Source organism: Chiloscyllium plagiosum, chromosome 48, assembly GCF_004010195.1.
Source record: "Chiloscyllium plagiosum isolate BGI_BamShark_2017 chromosome 48, ASM401019v2, whole genome shotgun sequence".
Lineage (NCBI taxonomy): Eukaryota > Metazoa > Chordata > Chondrichthyes > Orectolobiformes > Hemiscylliidae > Chiloscyllium > Chiloscyllium plagiosum.
In genome coordinates, this window is record NC_057757.1 from 2022120 (window position 1) to 2040945 (window position 18826).

Below are 18826 nucleotides of genomic sequence, written 5' to 3' on the forward strand. Positions count from 1 at the left end.
TTGATTTTATTCCAACAGTTGCCGTGGGTGGGATTTGAACCTGGACCTCTGGATTACTATCCAGCTGCATTGCTGCTACACTGCCGTCCCTGATCGCTCTTTAATTCAACAACATCAGGTGACTCGGGCAGAAGATTGCAACTACCCAGAAGCCACTGAGAATCCCAGGAAATCTGGGTCATCTGATTTACGGTAAGGATTTCCCACTTGTCTGAAAATGCTGAGGATGAGTCCAACTTGTTATTTTGGTATCATGTGCAGGAGCTAGAGAAAGGGACAGACATTGAGATTGGCCTTAACTTTGGCTTGTCATGTTTATCACTGTGTGTGTGTGTGTTTGTGTGTGCGCGTGTGTCTGTGTATACATGTACGTGTGTGCCATATGGAATGTCCTCCTCCAATATGGCTCCCTCAGAAATTTGTCGCCATTCTGTACCCACTAAACAATGATATAGATGCCATGATCCTCACCAATGCCAGCACCATGTCAGTGAAAAGCAGGGCCAAAAGTGGCACTGTCATTCCACCAACTCTCTTTGCCATCATCCTTGCATCACACAGCCAGTAAGTTACCCACATATCTACACAACCGATTGGGAAACTGTCCAAACTTGGCCACCCACAAAGCAAAAAAAGACCTAAAACACACCCTACGCCAGCCACTGAATGCCAGTGTGTGGATTCTGCTTGTGTGTACTCACTCAGAAACTGAGGTCCACAACAATGTTCACTCCTTTTCAGAAATGTCTGGAAAGGTGAACCTTTTACTCAACACCCAGAAAGCTAAGGTCCTCTTCCAAACAGCTTCCTCAGCCAAACTCCCTCCCACTTCTGTCGATTAAGAGCAATGGTGGGATTGTGGGAATATAAAGCGTTTTCTGTAGTTTGACTTATCACTTCCGGTCATGGCAGAGGTGGACAATGGATTGTGTCCTGATCTCCAATGTGTCATTATTAGCCTTTGTCCAGCAAAGGTCAAAGGTCTCAAACCCTAGATTTTGGACAGCAGTGGTTCCCACACACTTTGCAGGCCTGGGCAAACCACAGTAGTCTCCTACACACTGGAGTCTTTGCAAGATCCTCCCAATCCAGCTGTGGGAATGGTGGTCCACAGAAGCTTCCCCTTGCAAGCCCCTTGCTCTGCGTCACGCAGCTCCACTGGGCAGGTCTCAACTGTACGACACCAGACTCCCAAGGTGACTGGCCATTTCTGGAATATTATGTCCAATTCTGGTTTCCCTCCTATCGGAAGGATATTGTGAAACTTGAAAGGGTTCAGAAAAGATTTACAAGGATGTTGCTGGGGTTGGAGGATTTGAGCTACAGGGAGAGGCTGAATAGGTTGAGGCTGTTTTCCCTGGAGCATCGGAGGCTGAGGGGTGACATTATAGAGGTTTATAAAATCATGAGGGGGATGGATAAGATAAACAGACAAGGTCTTTTCCCTGGGATGGGAAATCCAGAACTAGAGGGCATAGGATTAGGATGAGAGGGGAAAGATATAAGAGACCTAAGGAGTAACTTTTTCACACAGAGGATGGTGAGTGTATGGAATGAGCTGCCAGAGGAAGTGGTGGAGGCTTCTGGATGGGTATATGAATAGGATGGGTTTAGAGGGATTAAGGCGAAGTACTGGCAAATGATTGATAAATTCTTGATCTTGCAAGGAATTAAGGGCTACGGGGAGAGTGTGGGTAAATGGCATTGAAATGCCCATCAGCCATGACTGAATGGTGGAGTGGACTTGATGGGCTGAATGGCATTACTTACACTCCTATGTCTTACGGTCTAAATGGGACTAGATTAGGTTAGGATATCTGGTCGGCATGGATGAGTTTGAGTGAAGGGCTGTTTCCATGCTGTACATCTCTATGACTGCTCTACTGGGAACTTAGTCGTGCTGGGGACTCCCAGGAGGATGTTAGAACCAAAAGCATCGCTGAACTGGGCCAAGCATCTCTCCACCAACTAGTGGGAGTCCCTGGCTTGCGGCTGACCAATATGGAGAAAGCTTATTCAGGAAGGTATGGGATGCATGAGTGCACTTGGTCAGAGAAGATGCAAAATGAAAGAGAGTCATCCTCAATCCCAAGAGACCCCCACCTGAGGAGGTACCAACCTGCGATGGAGAGTATTTTGTGTGTGGGTCCAAAGAGAAAGACCTCACTGCAGACCACAGAATCATGGGGTTTATGCAATTTATGGCACTGATGGTGACCATTCGGTCCACTCTGTCAATGTCAACCCTAAAAAGAACGATTCGGCCTCATCCCACTCTTTGTTTACAGTGAGTGGCCTGCGGAGGCAAGACTACAGGCCTAGGAAGCATCTTTAAATTCAGAGAGGTAGAGAGATAGGCAGAAAAATAGGTAGATCACAAGTGCCAGTTGAGAGAGGAACTGATGGTTACACGGGTTTGAGAGAAAAATAGAGTAAGCTTTATTAAAATGAGTCTCTCAAGGGAGAACACATGGATAGCCCACTGTTTCATTGTATGTTATCAGGATGTGTACACTGACAGACCGTAGATTGAGATGCCCTTTGCTGAAGGAGGCCAAAATTGTTCAATGTGTTGAGGGAAGGACAGCATTTTTAATCAGGTAGACATTGTGTCAACAAAAACAGAAACTGCTGGAGAAACTCAGCAGGTCTGGCAGCACCTGGTGGAGAGAGAAAGCAGAGTTAATGTTTCGAGACCAGTTTTGAAGAAGAATTCAGATCTTCAGCATCCGCAGTTCTTGGTTTCATTTTAGAGAGAATGTGAAGATGAAGCCTGTGTTGTTAGGCCTCATCTCTCCCCCCCCAAAATCCTGACTGAGCTCAAATACAGAGGCAGAGTTAGGATCACACAGATAAAGCAGCCGAACAAGATACCAAAGAAAGGAACTGGCGAGATTGATAGAAAGTCTGTTTTTTCTCTTGATGTGTAGGGGAGTCCAGAAACATGAAAATAGACTGATGGGCGTGAATAACAGGAAGTTCTTCTTCATGTACTGTGGAGTTGAAAGCTAGATCATTTGTCCCAAGATTAGTCATCTGGTCTGGAAGGTGGGGAAGGATCCAATTGAAAATTTCTAAATTGCATTGAATCGATTTTTATTTGGAAAGGGGATTAAGGTAGATGAAGTGAACTATTCTGGAGTATCTTACTGAACGTTGCAACGGGCTCAGGAGACTGGTTCTATGTTTACATTAAGGTTTTTTAAATTCAATCATACAGAATGGCCCAAATAAGTAGTTACAGTATTTACTGGGAAAATGGAAGGGGGAACCAGGTCGTGAATACATAACACTTGGAGGCCCATACAATATATTGGTGTCAAATGTAAAAATGGCTGCTGATTTTTTAATATTGAGGGTAATACAAATAAAAATAAATAAGTATTACTAGACAAATATATATTTTGGACTGAGATTTTTGTTCATTCATGGGATAGGGGTGTCACCAGCTGAACCCAGCATTTATCACCAGTCCATAGTTGTCCCCTGAGAAAGTGGTGATGAGCTGTCTTCTCTGTGGTATAGTGACACCCACACAGTGCAGTTAAGGAGGGAATTCCATTGACCCGATGACACTAAAGAAATGGCAATATATTTCCAAATCTGGATGGTGAGTGGCTCAGATGGGAACTTTGAGGGAGTGATATTCCCATATATCTGCTTTCCTTCTCCTTCCAGATGGTAGAGGCCATGGGTTTCGAAGGTGCTTTCAAAGTCTGTGTTGTGGATATGCCAGTTCAGGTTTTATACAAAGCATTGATGGGGATGAATCTTATTTTCCCTCATTGCATCAAAGCTGGCTAACAAATGGTCACATCATTGTGCACTGTAGCATCTGAATGCGTGAAGATGGTTTACAGTGTGTTGTGCGATTGCTGCATAGATATTGCCAACTCTTGTTGCAATGCATTGTAGGAGATTTGTCACATGATCTCCCACCACCTACGCCCGCACTCCTGCCATTGGTCACCCAGCCTGCCAATCAAACATTGAACTTTGGCAGAAATTGCTGGAAAAACTCAGCAGGGTTTCAACCTCAGGCAGCAGTGACCCTTCTTTGGGACTGAAGAAGCTTTCTTCAATTTCTGTTTTAGTTTCAGAATTCCAGCGTCTGTAGTCCTTTGTTTTATTTGAGGCATTGAAATTGGTTGAACAAATCTTGACCCTCAGCCAAAAAGCCCTTTCTCCACATGAGAAAAGCACAATCCTTTAACTCCCCTGTGATTTTCCTTCTGTCTTAACTTCCTGGTAACTCTATGGTCAATGCAGATAGCAAAGCATCCAGAGAGGGAGACGAGAAGGACTTTTTTTCACATGGCATCTTGTAGCGATATGCCTAAAAGGGCGGTGGGAGTAGTGGAATTTAGTAGGAACATTCAAAAGGCGAATTGTGTAAACACCATTATAACCAGTCCCCACCAATAATCCCCAATTCGTGACTGTCATGGGTAGCAGTATGATCTGAGGGGAATGCTACTGAACAAAGAGACCTTGCAGTCGCAGGTACACTGGGTGGTGAAGAAGGCATTTGGTATGCTTGCCTTTATTGGTCAGTGTAAGAGTTGGGAGGTCATGTTGCAGCTGTACCTGGACATTGGTTAGACCACTTTTGGAATATGGCGTAAAATTCTGGTCTCCCTGCTATAGGAAGGATGTTGTGCAACTTATAGATCATAGACTCCCTACAGTGTGGAAACAGACCCTTCAGCCCAGCAAGTCCATACTAAACCTCTGAAGAGTAACCCACCCAGACCCATTCCACTACCCTATAATCTTATATTTACCCCTTACTAATGCACCTCACCTTCACATCCCTGAAGACTATGGGCAATTTAGCATGTCCAATTCAAATAACCTGCACATCTTAGGATTGTGGGTTCAGAAATGATTTGACAAGGATGTTTCCAGGATTGGAGGGTTTGAGCTTTAGGGAGAGACTGAATAGGCTGGGGCCGTTTTTCCCTAAAGCGTCAGAGGCTGAGGGGTGACCTTAAAGAAGTTTATAAAATCATATCCAAGGTCTTTTTCCCAGGGTAGGGGAGTCCAAAAATAGAAGGCACAGATTTAAGGTGAGGTTGAAAGATTTAAAAGGGACCCGAGGGTTAACTTGTTCATGCAGAGGGTGTTGTGTTTATGGAATGAGCTGCCAGAGGAAGTGTTGAAGGCTGGTACAGTTACAACATTTATTTGGCATCTGGATGGTACATGAATAAGGAGAGTTTAGAGGGATATGGGCCAAATTCTGGCAAATGGGTCTAAATTAATTTAGGATATCTGTTTTGCATGGACAAGTTGGAGTGAAGTTTCTGTACTGTACATCTCTATGACTCTATGAGAATGATCTGACTCTTCTGCTTTATTCACCTGCCTCCTCAACTGGTTGCAACAAAGTTAATGCAAAAAGGATCCCCTCCCTTGTGGATACATTTCTCGTGGACCAAATGAATTTCTGTTTTAAAAGGAACCAATTAAACACCGTTACAACCAGTCCCCGCCAATGATCCCCAACTCGTGACAGTCCTGGGTAGCAATATGATCCAAGGGGAGTGCTACTGAACAAAGAGACCTTGCAGTCGCAGGGTGGTAAAGAAGGCATTTGGTACTTTTTGAGCTAAAGAAAGAGTGAGCTTATTAGTAACTAAATGCAAGAAGACCTAATAACATAATACACAGGCATTCAGGTCAGAAATGAGAAGGGAGTCCAAGAAAACATAGAAGACAGACTGATTGGTATCTGAGTTATTCATGAAGGGTAAATAATGGAACATTGTGGCTGTAAAGTTGGGTGATATCAGTAATGTTCACATTAACAGTTGAGCAGTTCAATTTTGAGACTCTTAGCTTAACGAGTTAGTTGAGATTCTTTTATTCCTTTCAACAGTGACTGGTTTGCAGTTCTGAGAATGAATGCATGAATGGATAGTTTCATATCCTTTTACCTGCAATGCAGGGGTGTTTAATGGCTGTCATCAAACTGTGTTCTTCACAGGACATTAGTCCACATTCCCACATCATAGAATCAAAGACCATGCAAACAGACCCTTCAGTCCAACCAGTCCATGCCGAACATAATTCCAAACTAAACTAGTCCCACCTGCTTGCTCCTGGCCCATCTCCCTCCAAACCTTTCTTATTCATGTACTCATCCAAATGTCTTTTAAACATTGTAATTGCACCAGCCACCACTTTCTCAGGAAGCTCATTCCACATGCGAACAACCCTCTGTGTAAAACAATTTTCACCTCATATCTTTTTAAAATCTCTAAACCAGTAGTTACAGATGGTTATTAGCCCCCTTTTAGTACATTCTTGGAAGGATAAACCAGAAAGTCTTTGACTCATGTCCAGGGATCTGAGGTGTAACTGAAAGGAGAGGTTTTTTTCCCTGCTGAGAGGAGACTATTAGATTGCCTCAAACTTCTGCTTTGTGAAGAATGTTTTGTTGGCTCCTACACTCCATGACATTCCAGGGGTTTTCACAGAGTATCAGCAGTTCGTGAATTCCATGCGATAATGTTACCTAACGGCCAGGCTTGGTTTGCAGTTTTTGCTTAAAATAAGCACATGTTTTGACTAAAACTTCATTAGGCCCATGAGTCATTTAAGGTTCCGATCCATCGTCATGACACTACTTGGAAGTGAAAAATGCGCAGGGTTTGAGCGGGAAAGCTTGCAGGACTAACTGGAAAGCTCATTCACTGGGCTGTCACAGATAATATGGGCTGAATGGCCTCCTCCTGTGTTGTTTGACCCTGTGATTCTGGGAAGTTAAATAAGCCCAGCAAAGTTGGCATAAGCACTCTCAGCAGAATCAGGAACAAGAAGGCTTTGCACTGGAGTTTGAGGTGTCAAAATGTTTGTAAAAGGGACTGGAAAGGCCTTTTTGAGAGAATGAGGGAAATGTAATGATGACAGCCTGGAACATGCACTGTCTAACTTCCAGATAATTCTACCTTGCTTGGGCCAGCTGCTGCTTGCCTGACTCTCTAGTCCAGCCAACTGTGTGACTTGTATACATATTTAAGATCATAAGACATAGGAGTGGAAGTAAAGCCATTTGGCCCATTGAGTCCACTCCGCCATTCAATCACGGCTGATGAGCATTTCAGCACCACTTACCCTCACTCTCCCCGTATCTCTTAATTCCTTGCGAGATTAAGAACCTATCAATCTCTGCCTTCAAGACATTTAATGTCCTGGCCTCCATTGCGTTCCGTGGCAATGAATTCCACAGGCCCACCACACTGGCTGAAGAAATGTCTCCTCATTTCCATCTTAAATTGACCCCCCTCTAATTCTAAGCCTGTGCCCACAGGTCTCAGCCTCCTTGTTTAAGTTTCCTTGTTTAAGAAGGGACATGGTAGGATTGGAGTCAGTTCAGAAAAGGTTCATTTCGTGATTCCTGGGCCAAAGGGGCTTGTCTTATGAGGGAAGGTTGAATAGGTTGAGTCTAAATTCTCTCGCGTTTTAAAAAATGAGGACTTACTGAAAACGTTGTTTTGCAGGTATAGCAGGTAATTAAGAAGGCAAATGGAATATTGTCCTTCATTGCTAGAGGGATGGAGTTTAAAAACAGGGAGGTTATGCTGCAGCTGTATATCGTGCTGGTGAGGCCACACCTGGAGTATTGTGTACAGTTTTGGTCTCCTTACTTGAGAAAGGATGTCCTGGTACTGGAGGGGGTGCAGAGGAGGTTCACTGAGTTGATTTCGGAGTTGAGAGGGTTGGCTTATGAGGAGAGATTAAGTAGTCTGGGACTGTATTCATTGGAAGTTAGAAGAATGAGGGGAATCTTACAGGAACATATAAAATTATGAAGGGAATAGATAAGATAGAAGCAGGGAGGTTGTTTCTGCTGGTGGGTGAAACTAGGTCCTGGGGGCATAGCCTCAAAATAAGGGGGAGCAGATTTTGGACTGAGTTGAGGAGGAACTTCTTCACCCAGAGGGTTGTGAATCTGTGGAATTCCCTGCCCAGGGAAGCAGTTGAGGCTACCCCATTGAATGTTTTTTTTTAAGGCAAAGATAGATTTTTGAACAGTAAAGGAATTAAGGATTAGGGTGAGCAGGCAGGTAAGTGGAGTGGAGTCCATGAAAAATCAGCCATGATCTTATTGAATGGCGGAGGAGACTTGAGGGACCAGACGGCCTACTCCTGCTCCTAGTTTTAATGTTCTTATGTACGGTCCAGAGAAGGGCTTGACAATGTAAATGCTGAGTAGACACTTCCTTCCATGGGTGAATCTAGTATTGGGGGCCAGAAATTCAGCAAAAGTAATCTTCCGATGAAGGTGAACAGGTATTTCCCCTCTCAGAGAGTTGTGAATCTTTGGCATTCAAAATCCCAAAGAGCAAGAGAGGCTGAGGCATTGAAAAGATCCAAGGATGAGGGAATCAAGAAGGGGGACAGGCAGGAAAATCGAGTTGATCCATTGGATCAGCCATGATGTTTCTGAATCATGGAGCAGGCTCGAGGGGCCTGAATTGCCCGATCCTGCTCCTGTTTCTTGAGTTGTTAAGAGCAACAGTGTCCACATCTGCTAAATGACAATTATAAGTAGCTCATCAGACAGTATGCAAAAAGATTACTGAGAACTTTACAAGGGCTATTAAAGGTCATATTGAAATCCTATGGGAATGTGGCACCTGAATGGAATACAAAACTGGAGATTTATTTACATACATTTACATTTAAATCCACAACGTGCATGCAACACACAGCTACACCCTCTGTGGGGATGGGATAAACACACTCCCCACTCAAGAGGCCATTCACTACTTACTAGTTACTGAGCTAGTCAGTCAGTGGTCAGACCTAACCCAGAGATTATGACTTTGATACCACCTTGAACAACTGGAGCAATCAGTTAAGAAATCTAGACATAAAGAATTATTTGGTTTTATCAAGTTATTTAACTGATGCTGTTTAGGAATAGACACTTGCATGCTTACTTGGTGTATAACTGATGTCAACATAGAATCCGTACAGTATGGAAGCAGGCCATTCAGCCCATCAAACCCCTCTGAAAGCATCTCAACCAGACCCACCTCCCTACCATCTCCCTGTAGCCCTGCATTTCCCATGGCTAACCCACCTAGCCTGCACATCCCTGGACACTACGGAACAATCTAGCATGACCAATCCAACCTCAGCTGCACATCATTGGACTGATGTGGAAGTGCCGGTGTTGGACTGGAGTGGACAAGGTCACACAACACCAGTTATAGTTCAACAGGTTTGTGTGAAATCACAAGCTTTCTGAGCGCTGCCCCTTCATCAGGTAAAGTGAAGAAAAGCATTCAGGCACAGAATTTATAGGCAGAGAGATCAAAAGATCACACAAATGATGTGAATGGGAATGTCGAATAAGTCTCTGCAGGTAATCAAAAGTGTCAGCAGCTGAATAGCAAGTGAAGATGATGAGCTATAATTCAATTAATTGAGGCAGAGAGATAGTTACTAAAACTTGAAACTATTTTGATGCTGGAGACAAACCATATTGCTGGAATAACATGATAGGTGTATGAGTTGCTTGCTGAGGGTTTAGCAAAAGTAACAACTAATCCAAAACTGTACAAACTATTGAAGGGAGAGAGGTCATATCAAGGTGATGGTGTCAAAACAGGACAGTAGGAAGATTTTACAGATATAGAACAATATTGTGGGGTTACACATAGCGCGACTTGAACCCAACATCATTTTTGGATTGTGGGAGGAAACCGGAGCACCTGGAGAAAATGCTTGCAGACACAGGGAGAATTGGGGCAGCACGGTGGCTCAGTGGTTAGTACTGCTGTCTAACAGCACCAGGGTCCCAGGTTTGATTCCAGCCTGTCTGTGTGGAGTTTGCACATTCTCCCCGTGTCTGCGTGGGTTTCCTCCGGGTGCTCCGGTTTCCTCCCACAGTCCAAAGTCAGGTGAATCGGCCACGCTAAATTGCCCATTGTGCTAGGTGCATTAGTCAGAGGGAAATGGGTCTGGGTGGGTTGCTCTTCAGAGGGTCGGTGTGGACTTGTTGAGTCGAAGGACCTGTTTCCACACTGTAGGGAATCTAATCTAATCTAATGTGCGAACTCCACACAGACAATCGCCAGACAGTGGAATTGAACCCGGGTCCCTTTTGCTGGGAGGGAGCAGTACTTAGCACTGAGCCACCAACAGAGGGCACTATCAACTATAAGTGGCTCAGGAAAAAGGACTACCGATAGGGCATCTAAAGACAGGCAATAATTTGCCAACGATGCCTGTAACCAGAAAATCAGAGGGAAAAATATTTGATTTCTCCAGCAATTTCTTTGATTTGTAATGGGTTTTTAACAAAAATAACAACAGGAGTAGGTCATTTGGCCCTTGATAAGATCATCCTAGGTCTCGACTCAACCTTTCCGCACTATCTGCATCTCCCTCAGCATCCGAAACTCTCTTGATATTTGTCTCTGAAGTACAAAACGGCTGAACACTCACAACGCTCCAGAGTGGAGAGCAGCAGGATTTACGTCCCTTGGGTGAAGATATTTCTACTCATTTCACTTCTAAGTCCTGAGCTGCGATCCCTAGCTAGGAGAAGCAGCCTCTCAACATCTACCCTGTCAATCCCTGTTGTACATTTGTCAGACAAAGTCACTCTTTTAAATGAATTTTCTGCCCCGTTCCACTTCCCAGAAAGGATTTCCAGTAGAAGGATAGGGCCATCAAGCTGCCTTACTGTTCAATTAAACCATGGCTGATTATCTACCTCAACAGCACTTTCCCGCATCGTCCCCATTTGTGTACTTACTGTTTAGAAATCCATTTATTTCTATCTTGAACCTGCTCAAAGATTAATCCTTTGTCGACCGATGAGATTGAGAATCCTTAAAATTAAGCACCCCCTGGGCAGAGAAATAAGGGGTCTGTCCCTTATTCTACAACTACGTCTCTGGGTTTTAGACACAGTCACACTGCCTGTAAGTTTTAACAGGATCACCTCTAACACTCTGAAACTTGAGACAATACAGGCCAAGTTTCCTCAACCTCTCTTCAAGGCAATCTACCTACACAGTACTCCCACTGATGCAAGACATCAGACTCTTACATATAGAGACCAAACTATATGTAAGCTATTCCCTGGTGAGTGGCTCCTTGCGATAATGAAATCAATAAAAACTGAAAGAGCTACGGATGCTGTAAATCAGAAACAAAAACGGAGATTGCTGGAAAAGCTCAGCACGTCTGACAGCAATTGTGGAGAGAAATCAGAGTTAATGTTTTGGGTCTTTTCAGGTTCTGAGGAAGGGTCACTCGACCTAAAATATCGTCTCTGATTTCTCTCCACAGATGCTACCAGTCCTGCTGAGCTTTTTCAACAATTTCTTAGGTGGATTCAATGTACTATGAAATCTTTGTTTAACAAGTTGCCTTCTTACCTCCTCTTTTACATGGTTTTGGGATCTGAAACCAAACTGACAGAATCTTGTGTGCCTGTGAAGGTATTAAGTACGTGAATCTTCCAGCATTGTGGGAAGTAGGAAAGCTAACTGGTGAGCTGTATGCAGTTCCTTGTCAAAAGGCTATCTTACCCTTTAACAATCCCCCCTGCCCCCAAATCCTTTCATTAGCATGTCATTATTTGCACATCAATGGATCAGTGAACCCACCATGGAAAGTTAAGCAAACTTTGTTTTAACTAGCAACTTATCAAACTGTACTCTTGATAAAACAACAATATCTATTATATATATGTGTACCTCAAATACCGCAATCTCACACAATGTCCAAGTGTTTATGCTGTAACTGAAGTACAGCAGTGCATTACAATTCTGTTACTTACTGTGTGTGTTTAACATTGATTTTAGGAAGTGTGTTGATATTTCTAGTTAGAGTTTTTGAGGGTTGTTGATGTCTGAAGCTTTGCTTGGTCAGGATTTATTGCAGATATGCGTACCTTTGATTGTCTGGAGTATTAGGTCAATCGGTACACTCTTATTCCCATTGGTGCCAGTTAATAAAAAGTTTGCGGTCTAAAGACACAATTGTTATTAATAACTATCAACTGATCTCTGTGGTCCAGACACTGACAGTTACAAACATAGAGTCCTACTCCCTCTGACAATGGATTCTTATTGGACAACTAAAAGAAATCAAATATTCAATTAACCTTTCTTTTACAGTCAGAGTTTACACTCTTTGGTCCAACTCGTCCATGCTGAACAGGTATCCTAAATTAATCCAGTCCCATTTGCCAGAATTTGGCCTATTTCCCGCTCCCTATTCATTCACCCATCCAGATGCCTTTTAAATGTTGTAATTGTACCAGCCTCATCTTCGTCTGGCAGCTCATTCCATACACATACCACCCTCTGCATGAAAAAGTTGCCCCTTAGGTCTCTTTTGAATCTTTCCCCTCTCAACTTAAACTTATGCCCTCTAGTTTTGGACCGTCCACCCTGGGAAAAAGACCTTGGCTATTCACCCTTCCCATGCCCCTCATGATTTTATAAACTTCGATAAGGTTACCCCTCAGCCTCCTATGCACTAGGGAAAAAAAGCCCCAGCCTATTCAGCCTTTCCCTATAGCTCAAATCCTCCAAACCTGGCAACATCCTTGTCAATCATTTCTAAAACCTTTCAATTTTCTCAGCATCTTCCCAAAATCAGGGAGACCAGAATTGAACACAGTGTTCCAAAAGTGGCCTAACCAATGTCCTGTACAGCTGCAACATGACCTCCCAACTCCTATACTCAATGAACTGACCAATAAAGGCAAGCATACCAAATACTATCTTCACCACTCTGTTTACCTGCAACTCCACTTTCAAAGAGCTATGAACCTGCACTCCAAGGTCTCTTTGTTCGGCTACACTCCCCAGGAGAAAGTAAGGTCTGCAGATGCTGGAGATTAGAGCTGGAAATGTGTTGCTGGAAAAGCGCAGCAGGTCAGGCAGCATCCAGGAAACAGGAGAATCGACGTTTCGAAGAAGGGCTTATGCCTGAAACGTCGATTCTCCTGTTCCCTGGATGCTGCCTGACCTGCTGCGCTTTTCCAGCAACACATTTCCAGCTACACTCCCCAGGACCCTACCATTAAGCGTGTAAGTCCTATCCTGATTGGCCTCACCAAAATGCAGTACCTCACATGTTCTTAATATTTCTCTCAGTACATTATATTCCAGTGTCGAGGAAGTTTGAACTTTGCAGCCAATCTTTTCACACTTTTATTTGAATTTATTTACAAGCCTTAGCCCAAATCTGTGTACCCATAGCAGCACAGGTAAATCCCCAGTTGAGTATGATTCAACAGGCTTCTTTATGGCCACCTTATTGACAAAACAGGGCTTTCAGTCCAAAAGAAACATCTCCAGCAATATAGCATTCCCTCAGTATTGTCAGCCTCAATGAAGGGCTCAGGTTTCTGGGGTTTGAAAGCTTTTATATTTTCGAAAGACACAATGCGGTGAACTTCCAGAAAAAATCATTTCCGATCATGGTGTTTTTCTAAGCAGGACGCTGTGCTTTTAAAGCAGCACGTGTCACGCGATGATGGGAATGTCATCCAATTAATATCACACAATGTTCTCATCCTGTGATGCTGAAAGTAGTTGTAAACAGAATTTAACCACCTCCCTAATGTGCACTCACATATTTTAACCCTTCGAAGTTCAAATCTCCTCCCCCTGACCTGAGCTGTTTCTTCCATATTACATACGGCCTCAGGTTAAAAAAAAGACTTCTTTAAAAAGAGGTTTTTAGGAGCAAGGGGTCTGGTTTTGTTGGTTACTTAACACCCAATTTGGCCGGTTATTGGGTTACGTTTTAACAGTTTGCATAGATTAGTATAGCTTGGATTGCTGTCACAAACCTAAATTGTTACTCATCACAGAACATTGTGCAATTGCCGTGCAGAAAATCTATGGAATCCTGTCTCAGTGAACAAACTAAAGGACAGAAAGGATGCGAGAGAGGGATGATGGAGAGAGGGAGAGTGAGAGAGACAGGAAAGATGCAAAGTTCTTAGTCTCAATATTCTATCCAAGAAAATCCTGGAGGTGAGAATCCTTTGGGGTTGTCACATCAAGGATTCATTTGGGTGGATTTTCTACGTTTTTAGATTTGTAACAGGGCATCACAGCGGCCTAAAGGACTGGAGGCCATTTGGCCCAATTTGTGTTCCATGCTCTTTGAAAGTACTTTCCAATCCTTCCTTTTCGAGTATTTTTCCGATTCCCTTTGTGGAAGTTCCTATTGAATGTGCGTTTCCCTTCAGGCAGATTACAACAATTCACAATGTTGATAAAAATTCCCATCATCCTCCACCACTATAGCCAATAACCTGACAATATTTAACACATTTCTCGAACTGCCCTGGAAAGGGTGGTGATGAGCCATCTTCGTGGACTTTAGACAATTATAAACAGCTTACTCTTATTTATCAAGATGATTAATTAATTTTGAAAAACTCCACCAAATCTTCCTTTTAATAGTCTCTGCTTCAAGGACAACCTAACTTTATTTTCATTCACTGGATGTGGGTGCCATTGCACGTTGCCAACTGTCCCTTTGAGAAGGTGGGGTGAGCTGCTTTCTTGAACCACTGCAGTCCATGTGCTTTAGGGACACCCACAAAGTGCTGTTAGGGAGTGAGTTCCAGGATTTTGACCCAACAGTGACATATGGCTCAGAGAGGGTGGACGCTAGGAAATTGTTTCCGTTAGGCGAGGAGACTAGGACCCGTGGACACAGCCTTAGAATTAGAGGGGGTAAATTCAGAACAGAAATGCGGAGACATTTCTTCAGCCAGAGAGTGGTTGGCCCGTGGAATTCATTGCCACAGAGTGCAGTGGAGGCCGGGACGCTAAATGTCTTCAAGGCAGAAATTGATAAATTCTTGATGTCACAAGGAATTAAGGGCTACGGGGAGAATGTGGGTAAGTGGAGTTGAAATGCCCATCAGCCATGATTGAATGGCGGAGTGGACTCGATGGGCCGAATGGCCTTACTTCCGCTCCTATGTCTTATGGTCTTATATTTCCAAGTCAGGAGTGGTTTGGAGGGGATCAGCAGTTCCCATGTATCTGCTGCCCTTGTCCTTGGTAGGACATGGTAGTGGTCAGTGGGTTTGGAAGGTGCTGTCTAAGGAGCTTTGGTGAAATTTCTCCACTGCATCTTGTAGATGGTACAGACTGTCTACAACTCTGCAACTGTGCGTTGGTGGTGGAGAGAGTGGATGTTTAAGATGGTGTATGTGGTGTTAATCAAGCAGCTGCTTTGTCCTGATGCCGATTTTCTTGTGTTGTTGGAGTATTCCCTCACACTCCCAACTTGTGCCTTGTTGATGGTGGACAGGCTTTAGGGAGTCGGAGGTGAGTTACTCACTCCAGGATTTCTAGTCTCTGACCTAGTCCAGTTCGGTTTCTGATCAATGGTAAATTCCAGGATGTTAATAGTGGAGGTTAAAGTGCTAGTGATTTCATTGATTTTCAAAGGGTGGTGATTAGATTGTCTCTTGTTGGAATTTGTGTGGCATGAATGTTAGTTGCCACTTGTCAGTCCAAACCTGACTCTTGCTGCATTTCATAGACATTGCTTCAGAATCTGAGGAGTTGAGGATGAGGCTGAATCATAGAATCCCGAGAGTGTGGAAGCATTCGGCACATTGAGTCCACACCAATCCTCCGAAGAGCTTCCCACCCAGACTCATCCCCCTACCTGATTCCTCCGATCCTGTATTCCCCATGGCTAATCCACCAAGCCTGCACATCCCTGGACACTATGGGACAATTTAGCACGGCCAATCCACCCTAATCTGCACATCCCTGGGCACTATGGGGCAATGTAGCAGGGCCAATCCATCCTGACCTGCACATCCCTGGACACTATTGGACAATTTAGCACGGCCAATCCACCCTGACCTGCACATTCCTGGAAATTATGGGACCATTTAGCACGGCCAATCCACCCTAACCTGCACATCCCTGGGCACTATGGGGCAATGTAGCACGGCCAATCCATCCTGACCTGCACATCCCTGGACACTATTGGACAATTTAGCACGGCCAATCCACCCTGACCTGCACATTCCTGGACATTATGGGACCATTTAGCACAGCCAATCCACCCTAACTTGCACGTCTTTGGACTGTGGGAGGAAACCGGGGTGCCTGGAGGAAACCCACACAGACATGGGGAGAATGTGCAAACTCCACACAGACAGTCGCCGAGGTTGGAATCAGGTCCCTGCTGTGAGACAGCAATGCTAACCACTGAGCCACCACGCCACCCAAATCTTGTCCAACAATCAGCGAACATGTCCCACTTTCAACATTATGATGGAGGAAAAGTCAATTTCTCCTTGAAACTGAAGCCCCCCATTCCTGGTTAAATCTCCTCTGCACCCTCTGTAAGGGCTGGATATCCATTGAACAGAATACTCCATCTGAATCCTGATTACTTCATAAAGGTTGAACTTAACACTCCTGTGTTTTTGCAGTCACCGGGACAATGTAAGAAACACAATAGCCAATTCAAACACAGACAGCTCCACCAAATAGACATGTGGCAACGAACAGACTATCTGCATTCACGATACTGTCTGAGCGATAAACATGGGCCAGGACACTGTAAATAAAAGGCCAGTCCTTCTCCAGAATGGTGCTGTTGGACTTCACCAAGAAAGGGAAGACAGCTCCTCGTCAGCTAGACAGTGGCTCTGACAGTGCGGCTCTCCCTCAAAATGTCAGATTATATGGTTCAGCCTCTGGGGTGGGACTGACCTTCTGACTCCAAGGCAAGTGAGCTACTCGCTGGGTCACAGCTGACACTACGATGTTTGGAAATCAGGATCCGTGTTGCAAAGGCTGGGATAAAAGAGAAGAGAGCTGGGAAATATCAGCTGGTCAGGAAGCACATGTAGGGTGCAGTGAAGGGTTCAGGACAAAATCCCTTTGATATTTCCCTCCATTCAGCAAGACCAAACCAAAGTCACATGTGTTCATCCTATAATCTCCATCATTGAGGCGGGGATTAGACAGACTTTTGATCTCTCAGAGTGGGGAACAGGTGGGAAAGGCGAGTTGAAAGGTCACCCGAGTCTCCAATGCTCTAGGGAAAACAGCCCCAGCCTATTCAGCCTCTCCCTATAGCTCAAACCCTTCAACCCTGTGAACATCCTCATAAAACATTTTGCACCGTTTCAAGTTTAACCACATCCTTCCGATGGACGCTTCTTAAAGTGGGAGAGAGAGCCAGAGAAGGGCAGAGAGGATGAGGGAGAGAATTCTAGAGCTTCAGGCTCAGAGAGCTGAGTGAATCAATCTGAAGCTGCCTGAGAATTGGAGGATTTCAAAGAGGTTTGAGGGTATTGAGAGTCAGATGGAGGTGGTACAGTAAACCAAATCAGGGATGCGCAATGGGTCAGACTGATAGACGTTTGAAGTGTGGTCACTTGTTACAATGTAAGAAAGCACGGCAGCCAACAGCGCACAGCAAGCTCCCACATATTTCTCACCTCTGGCCTTTCCCTTGTTCCCATCCAGGTCTGAGAATTCGCAGCCGGTAAGCGATGCTTACGACAGGCAGCAGAGTCTAGAAGATGAATGAAAATGCTACAAGCCCGATGGTTGACAATGGTTCGAGTGAGGACATCCCAGCCTCAAACTCCTGCAGCAAGGACGAATCGTACAAGTACGTTTTCCTGCCAGTGTGCTACACCTACACCTGTATCCTCAGCTTGGCACTCAACTCCATCATCCTCTGCAGCATCCTCAAGCGGCGCAAAGAGTGGAACTGCTCCCTCATCTACATGTTCAACCTTGCTCTGACTGACTTCATGTATGGCCTGTCGCTGCCATTCCTCATTGCCAGCTACATCATGCATGATGTCTGGGTCTTCGGGGACTTCACCTGCCGCCTGGTTCGCTTCCTCTTCTACTTCAACCTCTACTGTAGCATCTTCTTTCTGACCTGCATCAGCTTCCACCGCTACCTTGGCATCTGCCATCCCATGAAGACTATCACCATGGAGACCAAGAAGACGGCCCGGGTGGTCTGCGTGCTGGTGTGGCTGGTGGTCCTGGCCCTCACCTGCCCTATCTTTCATTTTGCCAAGACCGCCACCTTCAACAATGCCACTAACTGCTGGGATGATGCCCTTGACACCGAATACCCGCACTATGTGCCCTATGGGATCATTCTGCACTCGGTTGGCTTCTTCCTGCCCTTCTCCATCATTGCCTGGTGTTACTCGCGTGTGATTAAGACAATCTTCAAGACCATCAGCAACCAGGAGTTCAAGTCGGCTGTGCCGGGCCTGGAGAAAAGGCGCAAGTCCATCAAGACCATCGTGACCATCACTCTCCTCTTCGCCCTCTGCTTCCTCCCCTTCCACGTGACCAAGACCATCTTCTTGGTCAACAAAGCCGTCCCTGACGTGGCCTGCGCCACCAAGAGGGTGGTGACCATCTGCTACAAGGTCACCAGACCCTTGGCCAGCTTCAATGCCTGGCTCAACGCACTGCTTTACTTCCTGACCAAGGACAAGTGGCCTCAGAACTGCCTGAAGCCCAAGAAGAACGCCGACGACTCCAAGTCCTCGTGGAACATTTTCAAACCCTTCAACCACCTGACGCCTCCTTCGTGAATGCCAGGGCGGGTGGTTGACAGGGACCAGGGCTGGCATGGGGACCAAAGTGGGGAGATCCTAGGGATTTGCACTTAGCCTGGCCCTAGACACTCGAGCTCTCCTACGCTCTGCTGACTGTCACTTTGTGCCTATTGAACCACTGGGCTTGGCCACCAAATATTTGTTATGGTACATTATCAAAATTGACCTCACTGGTCCGCAGATTTTATT

General features: G+C 44.9%; 1 protein-coding gene across 1 annotated transcript; it reads left to right on the top strand.

The window, feature by feature from the left end:
• LOC122544379 (P2Y purinoceptor 3-like) lies at positions 1 to 18613 on the top strand. The gene is made up of 2 exons (XM_043683623.1): positions 1 to 192; positions 17511 to 18613. The coding sequence occupies exon 2, from the start codon at positions 17567 to 17569 to the stop codon at positions 18611 to 18613; it is 1047 nt and encodes a 348-aa protein (XP_043539558.1). The 5' UTR covers positions 1 to 192; positions 17511 to 17566.
• The last annotated feature ends 213 nt before the right edge of the window (positions 18614 to 18826 follow it).

Coding starts and splice junctions, on each gene's coding strand:
- LOC122544379 (XM_043683623.1), top strand. CDS start 17,567: ATGAATGAAAATGCTACAAGCCCGATGGTTGACAATGGTTCGAGTGAG.